Consider the following 15272-nt stretch of genomic DNA (forward strand, 5'->3'; position numbering starts at 1 on the left):
TAACTCCTGGCTAACAGATGTCCTTGAAGCACATGCAAGAATCACATTCTGCAGTCTTGAAGAGATGAGCAGCAGATTAAGAAATACCAACTTTTTAACATCACCCTCTCCAACTCTCTTGTGTACTGGATGCAAACTGAGGGCTAGTTCTGAGAACAGCTGATTAATAAATGGGTGAGTTACTCCACAAACTACAGTCGCTTGAAGGACTAGCTGTATGACAATAGTGAAGGGCAGCGCAAGGTCAGAGCTACCAGGGGGTACAAAGTGACAAAAGGGAAAAGGGGCCACTCACCATTAATATGCTGTGAGATTTTCTTTTCACTTATTTTGTCATGGTTGGCGAGGAAGACGGTCATGTCTCTGTCAGCTAAGAGATTATCAGGAGTGCTGGTTTCATGCTGGGTGTGTGCTGTGTATGTTTCCTTCGGCATCTGCACCATGAGATTAGGGAGGGTTGGATCCAGGGGGTCCTCTTCTGTGATGTAGGCGTAGGGACAGTACTCTCGTGTCCTGGAGTAGATGTTTGCATTATCGTAACAGTCTGAGCAGATCACCAAGGGTGCTGCACCACCTGACAGGCACAACAGAAGAAGAAAACCCTCTCAGAGAGGATAAGGAAGCTCGATTTCCATAGACTCTTTCATGTCTTAGTATGACCATGTACTACAGTGGCACAGTCTGAAGGGCCTTTCTACAGTTGCTGTGGTAACAGAGGACACAGCTTGGCCTTACTGAAGTCCTGTGAGAAATGCTCCAGGTTCCCCACCACCCAAACTCTCAACAGCACTGCCCTTCTGAGCCTGACCAAGGGAAAACCATGGACAAAAGCAACAGTGATCTCATAAAAGTGCCCAAACAAGGTAGGGAAATGGCACAGACCCTTTAGTTATGATCGTAGGAAGTGGACTGTATGTCTGGCAGAGGCAGTAATTTTATGCCACGGACAAAGGGTATGACAAATCATCCTCCAAGCAAACTTTATTTCCACCTCTGTTGTCTGGACGCATGAGATGCCAAATGAATAACAGCACTGAAAACTACCTTGACATTTAACCTCAGAATTTTCTAATGGCATTTCTGACCTGCTGAACAGACCACAAACCCTGAAGCAAAGCGCCTCTGGAGGCACCTGTGCTACTCTGGCACCCAAAGGACAGCAGTTGTGACATCTACACTCCAGGGCACTCGCAGCAGATGTGAGCCCAGACCTTTGCCACGGAGAGGCAGCGCTGGGGCAGCACAGGAGGGCTTGGCTTACCATCCGCACCCTTGTGCATGTAGCTACCAGCTGGAGGCATCAGCTGCTGGTGGCTTCCTGCCTCTGAGTTACTGTAGCCTTCCTGAGGCTCCGAAAGAGTTCCCTGGGAGGACAGATAGCTGGGAATGTCTGCAGGCAGGTTCATCTCCTCTGCAAGGCACAATTAACACTGATGACATTAACAGCTAAGAGTGAAGACTTCAAGACAGTACCAACACTATTACCCACTTCAACAAAAATATCAGTCAGAATTTCAGCTGATGTATACTTCTCTTTTTTTCTACTTTAGTGATTAAAAATCCATATGGATAGTTCATAACTAACATGGCCAGAACAGAAATTTACACACATTACTCCAGGTCCTGAAAACATTTTAAAGTTTACTCAGATGTTTTTTTCCACACTTTACTGTTTTCCCTCAAGGTAGAACAAAGCTACTCTTGTATAAGGAATACAATTAACACCTTTTGATATTAAAAACAACTCTCTAAAATGAAGGAATCTGAGCAAATCCCTGAAGATATTTTAGAAGGAAATTGTCAGTTCTTCAGTCTGATCCCATCTATAATGAATCCAGAAATTTTACCACTCTTAACAAGTGTTTTGGATTAAAAACAGGGCTGAAGAGTGTTGCTTTTGCACTTTACCTGTGTTAGTGATGCTGTAATCTTCACTCTTCCTTCTCATGTGGTAGATGACGATAACCCACACCAGGGACGTTCCCACCACACAGCACACCACCACAATGATCACAATGCCCACTGTTGTCCAGCCATCCTCCTCATGGACAATGCCACTCTGGGAAGAGTCACAGTTTGGGGAAGCCAGGACATTTAGGTAAATATGGCCACGCTCAGTGCCCAGTGTGTTGGACATAATGCACGTGTACTTCCCAGCATCCTCTAGTCCGGCATCCACAATGATAAGGAGTTGATTTGCTGCAGCAAAAAAGTGGCGTTCTGTGACCATCAAAGGGCCATCATCTTTGGTCCAGTTGAGGCGAGGGGCAGGGCTGCCACCAGCTATGCACTGCAGGACAGCAGTTTCACCTCGGGTCACTGTTCGGTCTTCCAGGGGCCTCACGAAGGAAGGAGTTTCTGTGACAGCAGAGGGGAAGAAAATTGTAAGATAATTTCATTGTGCAACAGCACATGTGTACTCCACGATATTAAAAAATCTGATCCTACAACCTGAGCCTAATCTTGAGTAGTGAAACACAGGATTCAGGAACTCACACGAGTTCACCCCTTCTACAGATCACTATGGAGCAAAGATCACACTAACCTCACTGGTCAGCACTGTCGCTTAGCTTCCAAAGCTTCACTGTCCAAAACTCATGTCAAGTGCTACTCCTTGTATTTTAACTATATGCTTAAGCTTTCTCCTTACAAATGAGCTACAGTATGGCTGCAGAGGTGGTGGGATCCACACACAAGCACAAACCAGCACACCACTCACCCAAGACGGTCAGCGTGGCATTTGCCGACAAACCACCTGCGATGTTTTGTGCCATACAGCTGTAGATTCCCATGTCTTCTATTTTTACATTTGCAATAAAGAACACATCATCCTCAGGCATGACATGCATCCTCCTCTCTCTTGCAGCAGGGAAGTCTGTGCCACCATCCTTCTGCCAGGAGATCTGTGGAGCAGGGTGACCCTCCGCAGCACACTCCAGCCGGGCCATTGCCCCAGTGCGGATGGTAAGATCCATGGGGGTTTTCAGGAAAGAGGGTAGCTCTGGATCCAAGGAGACACAGTTTCAGTATTTTCAGCACCAGAGAACAAGCAGCAAAAGCTCCACAGCACAGACAGCATCTGAAAACAAATCTGAAACATGCCAGTAGCTCTCCCTAAGAAGGGTGGACTCTTCTGAAGAGCTGCACAAATTTTCAGCGGTTATTTCAAAGAGCCTATCTTCCAAATATAGGGACAGTATGTGCAGGGCTCATTAGGATGATCTGACACACATTTCTCGAAGGGAAAAGGCTTAGCTGCCTTCATAAGCCCTTTCCCACAGTTTGCTCCCTGTTCACAGGAAACAGGTTAACATCTCATCTGTCCAAGTCTGCTCTATCTGTTCTGGAGAAGCAAAAGCAACACCAGCACCTCTGCTCTCTGACACAAAGGGGAGCAGTGATCTACTGACTGATGTGAACATCATCTCCTTAACTCCTTTCCCTAGAGCCAAAACAAAAAGAATCATTAGGGCTAAAAAAAGGACTTCAGAATTTACTTTTCAGTTTATTTCCAGTCCCATCAGTTATTTTCCATTGAATCTTCCCTAGCTTTACAAACACATGAGAAAGGTGCTTAGTTCTGAAGAGACAGCAGAGGGAGCTTTTAGTTTAAGAGATTTCTACCTCCATTTAACTAGATGAACAACTAATTGTGCTGTAATGAAAGCACTGGAGGTATCTGCCCCTTTTGAAAAGCAAACAGGAGTGTCACACACTGCCTCCCCGTCCCCCAATCACTTCTTTCCTGCTTTATAAAAAGATATTTGACACTTCTAAATACAAGTGAGACAGTCTTGCAAGACTATCTTGGGCTAGCTCTGGTAAAAACTAGATTCGTAGCTATTTATGTATTTTATAGGCTAGAAGTGCTTCTCCTTTGTTAGCATTATTGCTCACCATTGACAGTCAGCTTGGCTTTGTTGGAATAATTGGAGCCAAAGTGATTGGTGACGATGCACTGATACTTCCCTTCATCAGTGAAATTCACATTGAAAAGGTGCAGGACAGTGGTATACTCAACCACCTCACCACTTTGCTGCTGGTATCTAGCAAAATTCTCAATCTCTGCATCATACAACACTTCACTGTCTTTGCGCCAGGCAGTGGACATGGGGGAGTCACTGCTGCTCACAGCAGTGCAGGTCAGAGTCACATTCATGCCTCGCAGAGCGTCTGTGGTCTCAGGATGCACTCTTATCTGTGGTTTGGGGAAATTATCTGAAAAAAAAACCCACTGTGATTAGTTACTTTCCCCTTCGACTTGCAATTAAAACTGCAAGAAAACTGAGAAGAATGTAAGCAAAAAAGCTAGCTTTGGGAAGAGAAGTCCTGCTTGGGGTGCACATATTCATCTGTTTTCAGTTGGAAATCAAGCTGCGAAAGAGGATTAGAACCACAGGCAGACACACAGAGTAGGCACCGAGAACAACCAGCAGAGAAGTGTCGTCTTGAGCAGTGCCCTGCATTGCACTCATTTGAGGAGTGAGACCCAGACCTGTTTTCAGATAGTTTAAATATCCTGAAGAAGCAAAGCATAGTGAGCTGGCAGTTCACTATCTCATCCCATCTAGTTAGTTATTTCAATGCCTATTGTTTCCAAGACATTCTCATAGGCACACACAGCACCCAGTGTCAGGCACCACGGTGGCGATGCCTACGCCTACACAGTTATTGCAGCCTTGACCACCAAAAGAACTGAAGAATTGTGTATCCTCAAGTAAGACTTATCAGACTGCCCACCCAGAAAATGCAATACCAGACTATGTCCAGGCCTGCCACAGACTCCACACATTATTCTAGGCAGAATCTCTCAGTTTTCCATCTCAGTTTGGTTACAAAAACAAACAGGTTTATGTCTGAAACTGTGGTGGCAAAGACCAGATAAACATTACTAATACAGACCATCAGAAAGTGTGCCAGAGCATCAACTACTCTCGCCTTGCTGCTACAGACAAGAACCAGCAGTGACGTGTCAAACAGCCCTGCCCAGCTAAAGGCATCCATCAGCAGGGAGAATGGAAGCACAGTTTTTAACAGTGACCTGAGAAAATCAATGCAGTCTCACAGAATCACTCCCAAGGTTAGCTTCAGTGCTCAAATACAATAAAACAGAGCAAAGAGAAACAGAATTGAATGTCAAACTCCAAAGCAGACTCAGTGATGTACACAGGACAATGTACGCATCCTGGTGTAGAAGACCAAGTACCTCCACCACTGCTACAGCCTGATTTCAGAAAGGTACCAGCATGGATTTGTTACCATGTTTTTATACCAGAAGTCACTACAAATACACACCACAGACCAGGTCGTCGGGGTCCACGCTGAGGAGGCTTTGCCCTGCCAACCACTCGGGGTGGGCGCAGCTCAGGCGCACAGCCTCCTGCAGGCGGCTGCCCGCGAGCCACTGCAGCAGCCACTTCAGCTGGCAGTCACAGAGCAAGCTGCTGGTGTTCAAGACCCTGCAGAGACAAGGCAAAACAGAGGAGTAAAGTTTATGTATTTCACATTCCTACATGTGACTATGCAGCAAAACAACTTAAAAAAAATAAAAATTAAGCCTGTCTTTACAGTTATCCCAACTCTCTTTAAAGCAATTAATAGGACCCTAACAGGGCAGAGCAGCTCTCTGTGCCAAACTAAACACACTTGTCATTATGAAATGAGCATAGGCCTCAATATTCATTTTCACATCAGTTAATCAAAACTGAGAACAAAATAGATTTTTTTCATACAGGTGTCTAATGCAGATTGTTTCCACTGCTCCAAAGAATAACTGCAAACAGGAAACAATGATGGGTCACTTTTCCTCCACCACCTGCCTTCAATGCTTCCTCAATGTTAGGTACAAGTACAACTGACTGGAGAAAGCCCAGCACTTTAACAAGTGACCTGCCACCAGATGAACCCAGCAGTGAGGGAGGAGCAGACAAACACACCAGGATTCCATCTTGCTCTTTGCCAATGACTCCTCACATTTAAGATATGATAGACAAGGCAATGAAAGTCCTGAACACCAAAAATGTGTCGACTCAAACTGGCAGATCTCACAGACTAAGTCCATCTGGCCAAGCTTAATGAATTGAGTAACAGTTTTAGAACAGCTTATACAATATTCAGAGACTTTATCTCACAGAGATGACTGTGTTACAGTAGAATTAGCCTTGGGTATGAAGGTCACTTTGCATTATAAAATGTCTGAAGATCACAAGAGGCTCAAGCAGCTTAAACATCTGCTGAGCACCTCAAAATTCTTGTCTAGCTGTGATTTTTAAAGCCTTTCCCTAGCCTCAAAAATGGAAAGACAAAATGTAGGGTTTGCTAACCCCCCAAAAGATACCTAATGAATTTTTTCTTTCATTCGCTGTCTACATGCTAGCATGTGCTGAGCTTGCTACAAAATCCTAAGATATGAAAAACTTAGCAGTTCAGCACTGCAAGAAAAAGATTTTTCTACTAATTACATGTAAGGAAATGGAGGTGTGAATATTCTCAAACCTTTCATCTAAGGATACTGCTACCAACTTGGAGTCAGTAATTTACCAGCATTGCTTTAAATATTTCATGATGAAAGCACTTTAGTCAACTTCAGCCAACCCTACAATGGCTGAAGGACTCTCTACAAGGTAGGACACGTAAAGAATCTGTAAATAACTGTCATGAACTTACAGCTCCTTCAGGTGAGCCTGGGCAAATGCATTTTCTTGGATGGACATCACTGCATTGTTGCTTAAATCTCTGTAAGTTAAGCAAAGAGAACAATAATGGCTAAGTATGATTTCATATGCTCCCTTCAGCTACATTCGTGAAAATCTGACAAAGAATACAAGACTTCAGTTGACAAATAATTAGAAGCTCTGCAAAGTAAAGTACTTACAAATGTTCAAGTCCTTCAAGACCAGAGAAGGCTTTTTTGGTAATTGACTTAATCTGGTTTCCTTGTAAGATTCTGAAAGACAAAGACCCCCAAACACAGAAACCAGTCTGAATGTCAATGAAAGTTCACATGTAAGACCCAAAAGGAGTTCCCCATGACATTTAGCTAACTTCTTTCTAATTCTACCTCAGCTCAAAGATCACATACTATTTTTTGAGCTTAACGGCTCAAGAAATTTTCCCAAGAACAGGGTTTCTTTTCCATTCTTCAGTTAAGAGATCTGGGTTAGAGATGTGTTGGGAGAATTTAAGTCAGCAGAATGAATCACTGGTAAGTAGAACGTTGAGTGGAGCAATCACTTCCTAATACCAACCCGCCACAAACACATCAGTTCCTGAGACTGTGCCCTCAGACCAAGCTGTTTGTTATGAGCAATGTCTGTAGCTCCACAGGACAGAGCTTCCTGCAAAGCACACAGCACTGGATGAGGAGCACAGAGTCTACGTACTGAAAAGCTGTTAATTCAATAGTGTTTCATATTTGCTCAAAAACGATATTCTGGTGAGGGTTTTGGTTTGGGTTTTTTTGATAAGCAATAAAACTTTTACTCAAGCTAAAGCAGCACAGAAAGTGACACTCATCGCATGCCAGGACTGGGCTATTCAATTATAAATGCAGTCAGATACTTATGCTTAATTTGTTCAAATTGGTGGTGCAGGTGATGTGGCACTCCAATGCTCCTGAACATGGAACCCAAGCTGGCATCAAGAGGTTGCAGCACAGAAGGGGAAACACACTGAATACAGCCTGCCAGCTAGGAAAACTTTCTACTCTGTGCCACTGATTTACAATTAATTTGTATTTTGCACTGTCTCTGCTCTGTGTGCCTGGAAATGCTGTCATTTCAAAGGTTTGTGATACATACAGTTTATCCAGCCTGCTAAGTCCCACAAATGCTTCATTTGCATCTTCTATGGCCCAGGAGATCTCATTGTTCCGCAAGTCCCTGCAGGAGAAGAGATTTCTCACACAGGAGCCTGGTAGCACAGTGGTGAGCACTGCTGGCAGCACGAGAGGGGAGCGACCCTGCTCTGTGCAGGCCAGCTGTGCTGCTCTGCCAGTGGCACCTGCAAGGTCTAAACCCTAACCCTAACCTTTCACACAGCTAGGCTTGTCAGAAGACAAATATCCCATCTCAGAGATGCAAAGAAAAAAAGATTTGTTCAGGATCAGTGCCACAGACAGAACCACAAACAAATTCTGCAGTGCAACTCCTTGATGTGGTGTTTAAGGAAAGGCCCAGTCCAACCAGCACTCATCATGTGAGGGACTATTTACCAGAAGCTGGGAGAGGCTCCTGAAGCAAGCTGGTTCATGTAAGTGAATTAACCAACACACCAGCAGCATTAATCTTGCCGAGTAACAGGCTTATAATAGAATTAGCATATTAAGAGATTACACACAGGTTGCAGTGTCAGGCTGCCAGGCACAAAGCAGTAGATTTTCAGAATGAAGTTGATATTCCACTCACAAATCTCGTTACCAGCTAATGGGATTTCTGTTTGACCTCTGCACAGCACTTCAGCCCCTCACGTAGAAAAGCAGTCTAAACAACAAAAGCAATACAGCAATATGGTTCGGAGAGGATTAAATGCTTTTTAGAGAGAAGGAGAAATTAATTCAGTGACATTTTAGCCTGAATGGCATGGACTGAGCCAAGAGTTTCTGTCAAAGCCACAGTTTTTGTGTGGTTTGATACTACCATGCACAAAAGTCTCTCCAGACAGGAGGGTGTTTAAAGGAAAATACACCAATAAAAAGCACTTTCTACTGCATTTTGCCAGATACTATATGCATCAGCTTGATGGAAGCTTCCAGACAAGTCAGCTGATCCAGAAAGCTGCATATCCAGGCAACTGCACACAGCACCTCATCCAAACACCCTCCTTGCACTAACGGCAGGAAAGTGCCGGATCCAACTTCCCTTGGGAGAGACACTGAGCTGTGGAGAGCAGCATCGTGGGAGAGGTGGGGATCAACTGCCAGGACACTGTCAGGGGACACATTACTTTCTTTTTTTTTTCTCAATTTGAAATGTGGAAGTCTTGTTCTTAACACCACACAGCAGTCATGTCTACAATTAATATGTATACACTTTAGAAAGAGAATTCCATGACTCAAAAAAAAAAAATAATGCCATGATTCACACACCATAAGGCCTTAATAAATATAGCCCTGATACTTGTTCACATGAAGTATTTTCCTCTTTGAAAATCATTCAAATTAAAGTACTCAACATGGATGTGACCTAATGAAAAGAATGCGTAGAATATGCCAGATTTGTTTCCACGTTGCTAATTTTTGTGATTTTAAACTTGTTTCTAGAATTACATCCAGGTCTTCAGAATTTTAGACTGTGAATGCAGGAGGAGTATCAACGCCAAGATGCTCATGGTATTATGAAGTAAATAATGTGTAAAACTTCAGTGCTATTTTTAACTACACCTTTAATCCTACCTTGCTCTTATTACCTTGTGGTTAATATACAGTTTTATAGCTTATTCTCACTAACTAAAGCTACATTACAGAGTAGTGGCAGGAGCTGAACACACAGAGAATTATTTATGTCAGCCTTAGCACTGAAACAAGGGGTATACAAACAACAATGAGCTAATCCCACAGCAACATGGTATCTCGTGTTGTTTGAAGTATTTTTACACACCACTACTCAGACCATTTAGCAGAATGAGTGAGCAACGCAAAAGAAAAGCCCCTCATTGTGTGAGCAGAGGAGCTGGCTCCTCACGCTCTGCTGGGCACGAATGCTTGGAGCCTTGTTAATCAGCACTGCCCTGTCCTGCACATTCCTGCCCCAGGGACCCGCCAGCCTCTGGCTGCAGAAGCCCCACAAGGAGCCCAGGAAAACCGACTAATTAATCTGCTCTTGTTCTTTTTCATGCTGCTCTAAATCCAAGAAATTAGTTTTAATTATTTCATTAAAAGGTTGCATTAAGGTTAACAGAATATGACTGCTTACATAAATCTCTCTGGTGAGTTTGCTTATTTAAGCATTTATTTAATGAACTGACAGAGGGGTTATAAACTTTCACTCCTTTCTAAACTGCCATTGTTTAGGATGATTACTACGGTTCAGATCTACTTGGGACACTTTTTTAAGAGGCAGGATTGAGTCTTTTCTTGTCAGAAATACCAACCAGTGCAGGTGCTGCGGAAGGTCCTGGCAGTGCAGAGCTGTGCTTCTCTGCAAGCCAGAGATAATCCCACACGCCTCCTACACGCTATGCCTGGGACCTCAGCCCATGAGCAGAGTGGGCTGAACTCCACCTTCTGCAGCCAAAGGGGTTCACTGCTTGGTTTCCGAGGTTCCAGCCCAAACAAGGACCCCTGGAACAACGAGGGGTCCAGGCTTCACAACTGGCACCTGGACAAGCTGGCTGCCCTCACCTCAGAACCGGTATGAGGTGCAACTGGGCACTCATGATCGCACCACCACAATGAAGTGGTTGGTTTGTTTTAGCCAGGCCAGAATTCTGTTCTCTCAGCAGCCCAGAAGATGACCAGCCCCACCACCCCCCTGGGCAGGACAGCACACAGCAATGCCAAAACGCTGCGCTCCGGCTTGCACGGCGCAAGGCTCAGCACCTTCACTTCCAAAAGCTTCACTGCGTTAAAATGAGATTTCATCTAGAAATTTCCTGTACTCACAAGGTTCGAAGATTTGTCAGACCTCTGAACACACCATCAGCAATGTGATTAATGCGATTGTCCCCCAGGTTTAGTTTCTCCAGTAAACCAAGTCCCACAAAGGCAGAATCCTTGAGGCGAGTTAGCTGGTTGTATGACAAGTCTCTGGAAACATTGAACATGCATTTTAAAGGCAAGTAGGAGAAGATCATATCAAACTTGAATAATTGCTGTGTTTTGATTAATTTCTCTAACAGAACCCTTATATTTATACATAAAATACACAGCCTTATCATGGGCCTAACAAGAAAATTCAGTTCTTCCTTTGGTAATTTATTCCTGCTACATACGTGCTATCCAATCTGTCATTGCAATATTACAAAATCCCCAACGAAAAGCAGCCCAGGACTTACAGCTCAGAAAGCCTTTGGCAGAACTCCCACGCATCTGGACTGATCCTGCTAATGGCATTCTGGCTAACATAGAGTTGTTGCAATGTCCGCAGACCATACAGCCAGCCCTTGTTTACTTCTGTTAAGTTATTATGTTCCAGTTCTCTAAGGAATTAGAAGGAAAAACATTTGCCAAATAGATAACCAACACAACATAATTTACAAAATTTCACCTTGTGGATCTCAAAATTATTTACTGACATTGAGCCCTAGGCAACCTGAAATGTACAATTATATTCATTCCACTGCAACTAAAAAAGTGAACTGAAGTACATGAAGAACTGAGTAACTCAACAGCATCTGCAGTGATGCAGTGGCAGGAGCAAACCGCAATCACCGCTCTGAGGTCACTTCTTTTTGACCGATCTTCCGCCAGCGCCGCACGGCACAGCCCTGCACTGCCTCTGTCAGACAGCCACACAGCAAAGGGCTGTCCCCTCTCATGGGGAGCACATGAAAATCACCAGAACGACAACCTAGAGAGTCAGGGCATTCCTGACCACCAAGCAGGAGAAAGCTGGGGAGAGAGGCAATTATCTTTCCACTTCTGAACTAACCAGACATGGTATCAAAATAATGGGAAATAGAGAATGACTTTACAGATCTGTGTGATGCTCATCCACGTATGAGCACAGCCTTGATGTAAGGGCAGCACACAACCCTCCACAGCCAGAGTCGTGGAGAGAAATTCCACCATTGGGCATACTCACAATTCTTCTATATTACCCAGGCCAAAGAACGCTCCATCCATTAGTCTGCTGATCCCATTGCGCTGCATTTTCAAGGACTTTAAGGACTCCAGTCCTTGGAATGTCAGACTTTCCACTATTTTAATCCGGTTCCTTTTCAGTTCCCTTTTATAAAGATGACAAGCAAATATTAAGACACCTTTCAATAAGCACCACTTTGTGAAAGTCAAGGACACATACTGAGAGGAACAACACAGATGTAAACACTATGTATTTAAGCTTGAAAAAACTGCTACTCACAGAAACTGCACATGAGGCAACTTGAAGATCTTTGGTGGAATTATGCTAATCCTGTTTCTGTTCAGCTTTACCACCATCAGTGAGCTAGACAAGTTATCAAGACAGCCTGCTTCTAGAGTAGTTATTCTGTTGTTACTCAGATTCCTAGGAAAGAGAGAGGAAAAAAGAAAGACCTTTGTGAAGTCACATCACAAATCTGAATTCTGGTGTGCCAAACTAAATCATTTCCCCTAAAGGAATCAGTGCTGGGAGCTCATTTTTACTGCATGCTCACACTTCAGTTAGACATGGTTAAGAGAATGTCAACAATGATCTGCTCAAAATGGGCAGCAATCACTCCATGTCGCTGCTGGCTGAAGCACCTGCACTTTGATAACAGCAGCTATTGCTTCCCATACTATTTGAGGACATACAATACAGATTGGTATAAAAAGTATTTTAATTCAAGCATGTTTGTAGCTATGTTAAGCAGTGCTACCAGTTCAAAGCCACTCAAGGCTGCCTACTTTAAGACAGTAACTTATGCAGAGCCAGGAATCCCAGACATAACAGATCACTTGTACTTACAGGTACTTCAGCTGCATCCGTGGAAAAGAAGAGGCTTTAATTTCTGAGATAAGATTAGAACTAAGATCTAGATTTTCCAATGAAAGGTAAACTTGGAGTTGCTCAGCATTAATTTCTGGAATGGTATTGTGTACCCTGAAAAATACCAGCAACAGATATGATTATCAAAATATCCCAATCTTCCAGTTGCACAGCTGAAAAAGCGATAGGATTCTGTTTATCAGCTTTATTAGCAAGGCTCTTAACAGGACAGTACCGCAGACTTCAAAGTGTCAACTCCTAAAGCAATACTGATAATCTAAGAGCTATTTGCCACCTCAACATGTGAATAGATTCAAATTCTGGGGCCTGCATTTGGGCTGTTCCTTGTGGGAACTGTCATTCCTAGACAGAATCCCTCCCCTTCAAAGCTCCCTGCCTGGGTTGACTACATTTTATTGGTAATTTAGGGTGACTTGATTGCCTACCTGATTTGTATTTCTTTAAAGAGTGCTTCCATATTCCCTAAAGCACTTGAGATGAGCAGTATTTCCAAGACAAAAGCAACTATTTTTCCTATAACTTGTTAGCAGAATTTAATACAACTCTCTGTTTTGTTTAACAAGAAAAAGGCCACAAGCTGCTACTTACAGTGAGAGAAGAGTTATATTAGAAGTTGATTCTCCAAAATAGGGAATTTCACTTAGCTCATTGTAATTCATTTTCCTTAAAAAACAAACAAACAAACAAACAAGATTACTGGCACTTCCAAGAGAAGAAAACCCATTCTGTACCCATTGTATCACAGAACCATTTCATCACAACTTTATGTTAGTTCTTAGTAGTTGACAAAACCCAATTCCCTAAGAGCTTAAATACTAATAATTTGAACAATTTAACAGCAAAGCATGCTAATTATTACCATTGTCATGGATACAAATACCTAACTTAGAATCAGCTATCATCAAAACACATCTGATTTTTAAACATACTGTTCTAATCTTTTATGAAACTATTTTCTGCACACAAAACATCAGTTTTATACATAAAATGTGCTGCCAACATAGAGCACCCATTTTTAATTAACTGGCACAGAATACCTCTACAAGTCAGACCAGGTATCTGGACATGCAATGAGATGTACTAACTAGAATTAGGAAGGGTATCTTTAGAGTTTATCCTCATAAAAACCAACTTACACTTCTTGTAGTGTATGAACAGACAAATCAATACTCCAGTTGGATGTCAATAAATGATTATGACTTAAATCCCTAAAGAAGAGAGAAAAGTTATTCTAGCTCCTGGAATTAAAAAAAAAAAAAAAAAAGTATGCTTTGTGCAACCCAGAAGTTTTAGACCATATTTACAATACATGCAATTCCTTCACCAAAGGATGAAGAGACTCCTACCTTTGTTCTAGGGGTCACTCACAACAGAAGCGTAGACTGTTCTATTTCTCTGCTAGAATCCATTAAGGTTTTGTTAAAAAGGCTTCTTGAAAGAAAGATCATACCTGACCAGAGCATTCTTCCTTTAAATTATAGCTTCATAGACAATATCTATCCCTTGAAAGATTTTCATTTTTTGGGATAGACATGAAAACGATTTATTACAAAATGCCTGTTACTGTTGTCTGTAGCAAGGATCCCCATTTTCTGAGCCTGCCCAGCTTTTCAGAAACACTGACTAGTCAAGGCAGGCTTATGTTAAAAACAACACACACAATTACCAAACAAGCTGGAGGGCAGAGAAACAGAAGGCTGGGAATCTTATAGAAAGTCTCCAGTGCAGTTGGTTTTGCTTATAGGAACCAAATGCAAGAGTTGGATTGTTTCAATGGGCAAGAATGTTGTTAAACCTGGTTTTAATGCCCATACTGGATGTTGATGCTCTTTCCATTGCTTTGATTTTAAAGCAGTATTCTACTTTTGCCTTGAACTTGGTGCATAAAATGTTACAGGGGGGAGGAAAATAATAGGGGGGGAAAAAAAAAAAAAAAATTGGGTCCACTTCTGAGAGCTGACTCTCTGGGCACAGACTACCTCTATTTTGTGACACAAGTCAAAGCACGACCAAAAATACCCAGGTTTGTGATGGAAACCAGATTCTAACTGTAGCAGTGAGGACAGACAGATGTCACTCCAAACAGTGAAGCCAACTCATCTTTTTGGCACCTTCTGGCATAAAACCGGAAGGGAGATGAATCCCCCAGCACCAAGCTTGTGGGGCACGACTGGCACCCAACCACAGCTGGAAAACTGCGGGTAGGGGGCAGGCATACCTGGACACTGCCTATGACAAGAAGAGCCCTGTCTGCTGGCCGTGTGTGCCTGTCTGCACAGCACCACACTTCTCACTCCAATTCCAGCTCCGATATCAAGGACAGAGCTGTAACAAGATGTTCCCCTCCCGACGAGTCCCTCTGATGAGGTCCCCTATCACTCATTCCCCTTCATGGTTACAGAAGTAGCACAGTACGTATTTATTACAGCTGGTTTTAAGGTTATCAGGCAGGCTGCAGCTATGCTGACAGGAGACATAATTATCCTTTAAGAATGGAACTTAAAGAGAACATTAAAATGTAACCCATCGGTTTAACATACTTCCACTGACAACCGCGCTCAGGTAGTCACCCGCGTGCTCATCTGCTCTTGCAAGAGCTCTGGGCCTGTGGTCGACTTCAATTACACCAAGGGTCAAGCCTGT

The 15272-nt window shown here is 43.1% G+C and overlaps 1 protein-coding gene across 1 annotated transcript; it reads right to left on the reverse strand.

Moving 5' to 3' along the window:
* Positions 1 to 295: 295 nt before the first annotated feature.
* On the reverse strand, positions 296 to 13837 carry LRIG2 (leucine-rich repeats and immunoglobulin-like domains 2; the record flags this gene model as incomplete). The annotated part of the gene is made up of 16 exons (XM_008948026.1): positions 296 to 574; positions 1262 to 1411; positions 1909 to 2358; positions 2720 to 3001; positions 3898 to 4218; positions 5296 to 5459; positions 6667 to 6735; positions 6875 to 6946; positions 7800 to 7880; positions 10601 to 10744; positions 10993 to 11136; positions 11742 to 11885; positions 12021 to 12164; positions 12588 to 12722; positions 13218 to 13292; positions 13766 to 13837. Coding segments are annotated over 16 exons (2726 nt in total), but the record flags the coding sequence as incomplete, so codon positions are not given.
* Between the last annotated feature and the right edge of the window lie 1435 nt (positions 13838 to 15272).

This window comes from Merops nubicus, unplaced genomic scaffold, assembly GCF_000691845.1.
Source record: "Merops nubicus isolate BGI_N331 unplaced genomic scaffold, ASM69184v1 scaffold43470, whole genome shotgun sequence".
NCBI lineage: Eukaryota > Metazoa > Chordata > Aves > Coraciiformes > Meropidae > Merops > Merops nubicus.